Raw genomic sequence first — 3,787 nt, 5'->3', positions numbered from 1 at the left:
TTCCAGTTTCTATGTTTTTGACGCCTATAGCAGCACCTGCACGGTCCAGCATAGTATATCTAGATTTTGGGGTAAACAACTTCCAGATACGGGATAATTGGATTAATTTGATGAGCAACAATTTGCAATTTTACGGGTTACCTTATGAGGAACCAAACACACACATCTCAATGTCTCTCAGAAATTGCCAGAATTGTCATGCTCCTGGGGTTAATGAGGACGCCATCAAGCTGCAATTATTCCCATATATATTGAGAGATGTAGCATTGGAATGGCTGGATGCCGAACCGGATGGAAGTATTACCACATGGGAGGAACTGACCAGGAAATTCTGTAATAAGTTATTTCCACCAGCCAAAGTAGCAAAAATCAAACTGAAAATTCAAACATTTCTACAGAAAGATGGGGAGAGCTATCATGAAGCATGGAATAGATTTAAGGAGTTGATGAGGAAGTGTCCAAATCATGGGATCACTATTGGAAATCAAGTGCAGTATTTCTACGTGGGACTTTCATCACTGTCCAAATCTCAAGTGGATTCCTTTGCAGGCGGATCGATCATAGGGAAATCAGTGCAACAATGTATGGATCTATTTGAGTTGATCGCTACTACTTTCTATGTTTTCATCAGAAAGAGTGGTGCCTCCAAAAGTAGCGGGAATAAATGAATTAGATATCACATCAACTACCAACACCCAAATAGCAGCATTGATAAAACACGTAGAGTTATTGGTAAAGTCACAAACAAAAGGAGCACATGCAGTGATAGCCGGTCCATCATGCGAAAATTGCGAGCTAATCATCTAACAGAAAATTGCACATCTTTGGGATTTTTGGTGGAGCAAGTTGACTTCATTCAAAATGGCTCTTGAAATTTTAATCCCTTTTCACAAACATATAACCTAGGATGGAGACAATACCTAAACTTCAGATGGTCGGATAATTAGCAAGGAAGCAGTTCAAATATAACCAGCCAGAGAAAAAACCAAGTTTGGGGAAGGTGTTCAACCAATACATGCAAAAGACAGACAAGATGTTCCAACAGATTGACACTGACTTTCAGAATCAATCAAGCATCCATCAAGAAGTTTAAAATACAAATTGGTCAGATAGCTCAATAGCTTGCAGAACGCTCGCAAGGGACATTGCCAGACAACACAATGGTCAATCCGAAAGAGCAAGTGCAAGTTATTACAACCAGAAGTGGGGTACAACTTCCAGAGATACATGTGAAAATACAAGAGAAAAAAGACAAAGAAGTAATGGGTAAAGAGACTGGGACAGAAGCAGAGTCCGAACAATCAACTGACAAGGAGGGCGAAAGGAAAGAAACACCCACAGTGAGAGCACCCAGCCCCATGAAAGCTTATGTGCCACAAATTCCCTTCCCTCAAAGGTTATAGAGAAAGAAGTGGGAAAGCAGTTTTACCAAGTTTGTGGAGATTTTTAAGAAACTGCACATCAATATTCCGTTTGTAGATGCAATTGCCCAAATATCCAGCTATGCTAAATTCTTGAAGGAGATCCTGTCTAACAAAAGGAAGTTGGAAGAACATGAGACTATCTGCTTGAACGAAGAGTGCAGTGCACTTCTATTGAAAAAGCTACCCCCTAAACTAAAACACCTAGGGAGTTTCACGATACCTTACACAATTGGTTCTAATTATTTTGAACATGCTTTATGTGATTTGGGTGCTAGTGTTAACCTTATGTCTTTCTCTGTTTACAGGTCTCTTGGGTTGGGAAAAGTAAAATCTATAACAATCTCTTTGCAACCGTCTGACAGATCGATCGAAGGACCAAAAGGGGATTATTGAAGATGTGTTAGTCAAAGTTGACAAATTCATTTTTCTAGCTGATTTCATTATTTTGGACATGGAGAAGGATTCAAACATTCCTTTGATATTGGGAAGACCCTTCTTGGCTACCGAAAGTCTACTAATTGATGTTTACGATGGAAATATGATTCTTCAGGTGGACAATGAGCAAGTCATATTCAACGTGTTCAAGACAATGAAACATCCATTGACTTTCGACACTTATTACTAAATAAATGTTCTTGAAGAGCTTGTGGCAGATACATTTGAGACAGAGTATTACACAAATCTTTGTAAGGCAGAACTTGCACAACCGGAAGCAACAAATGCAGGAAAAGCTGAATGTGTTGTCAACTTGGCCGAGCAACCAATAGGAAGGAGACATTCGCAGCATGAATCTCTTGGCGACAACCCTTCAACCCCTGCACCTTCAGTAGAAAAGGCACCCACTCTTGAATTAAAGCCCTTGCCTTCACATCTCCGTTATACATATTTGGGAGAATCTACAACACTTCCAGTAATCATTGCAAATGACATGACAAGGGAAGAGAAGAATAAATTGTTGGAGGTACTCAGGTAGCACAAAACGGTAATTGGATGGACAATAGCTGACATCAGAGAGATCACTCCTTCTCTTTACATGCACAAGATTTTAATGGAGGATGGGTCAAGTCCATCAGTGGAAGGACAACGAAGATTGATTCCCACTTTAAAGGAAGTGGTGAGAAAAGAAGTGCTGAAATTACTGGATGTAGGAATAATTTATCCCATATCTCACAGTTCATGGGTGAGTCTAGTATATGTTGTGCCTAAAAATGGTGGAATCATAGTAGAGAAGAACGAGAACAATGAACTGATACCAACAAGGTTAGTGATAGGATGGAGAGCATGTATAGATTATCGGAGATTGAATAATGCTACCAGAAAGGATCACTTCCCATTGTCCTTCATTGATCAGATGTTAGAGAGGTTGACAGGTCATTCTCATTACTACTTTTTGGACGATATTCAGGGTACAATCAGATAATTATTGCTCCAAAAGACCAAGAGAAAATAACATTCACACGCCCTTATGAAACTTTTGCATTTAGAAAGATTTCTTTTGGTCTATGCAACGCACCTGCAACCTTTCAATGGTGCATGATGGCTATCTTTTCTCATATGGTAGAAAAATACACTGAGGTTTTCATGGATGATATTTTTGTGTTTGGATGTTCATTTGATGATTGCTTGGATCGGTTGTCTTTTGTATTGCAAAGATGCGAAGAGAAGAATTTGGTGCTTAATTGGGAAAAGTGTCACTTTATGGTAAAGGAGGGGATAGTGCTAGGCCGCAGAATTTCCTCAAAGGGCATTGAAGTTGACAAAGCCAAAATACAAGTGATTGAAAAATTGCAGCCTCCTAATTTAGTTAAGGGGATTAGAAGCTTCTTAGAACATGCAGAGTTTTACAGAAGGTTTATTCAAGATTTCTCAAAAATTACAAAACCTCTGTGTAATCTACTGGAGAAGGATGTGCATTTTCACTTTTCTGATGAATGCTTAAATGCCTTTAATACTTTGAAAGAAAAGTTAACTTCTGCACTTGTGATAGTAGCACTTGATTGGAATCTACCTTTCAAACTTATGTGTGATACTAGTGAGTTTGCAGTGGGAACAGTGCTTAGTCAACGCAAAAGAAAAGTGTTACATATCATCTACTATGCCAATAAAACATTGACAGATGCTCAGATCAATTGTGCAACAACAGAAAAAGAGATGCTAGCAGTGGTCTTTGCCTTCGATAAATTTCATTCCTATCTGATTGGTTCAAAGGTAATAGTATACACTGCCATGAAGCCTTGAAATAACTGTTTGAGAAGAAGGATGCTAAACCTAGACTGATTTGATGGGTTCCGTTGCTGCAAGAATTTGACATCGAGATTCGTGATAAAAAAGGAATAGAAAATTAGGTAGCAGATCATTTATTA

The 3,787-nt window shown here is 38.8% G+C and overlaps 1 protein-coding gene across 1 annotated transcript; it reads left to right on the top strand.

The window, feature by feature from the left end:
- Positions 1-1,160: 1,160 nt before the first annotated feature.
- On the top strand, positions 1,161-1,817 carry LOC111392127. The gene is made up of 2 exons (XM_023017391.1): positions 1,161-1,396; positions 1,502-1,817. The coding sequence occupies exons 1-2, from the start codon at positions 1,161-1,163 to the stop codon at positions 1,815-1,817; spliced, it is 552 nt and encodes a 183-aa protein (XP_022873159.1).
- Positions 1,818-3,787: the final 1,970 nt, after the last annotated feature.

The sequence above is a fragment of the Olea europaea genome, unplaced genomic scaffold, assembly GCF_002742605.1.
Source record: "Olea europaea var. sylvestris unplaced genomic scaffold, O_europaea_v1 scaffold8880, whole genome shotgun sequence".
Taxonomy (NCBI): domain Eukaryota; kingdom Viridiplantae; phylum Streptophyta; class Magnoliopsida; order Lamiales; family Oleaceae; genus Olea; species Olea europaea.
This window is presented reverse-complemented; position numbering and strand designations above follow the sequence as displayed.

Bases quoted from the DNA above. Each gene is read 5' to 3' on its own strand.
- LOC111392127 (XM_023017391.1), top strand. From the start codon at position 1,161: ATGGTCAATCCGAAAGAGCAAGTGCAAGTTATTACAACCAGAAGTGGG. The intron at 1,397-1,501 runs GTTATAGAGAAA...CCAAATATCCAG, and splicing joins CAAATTCCCTTCCCTCAAAG to CTATGCTAAATTCTTGAAGG.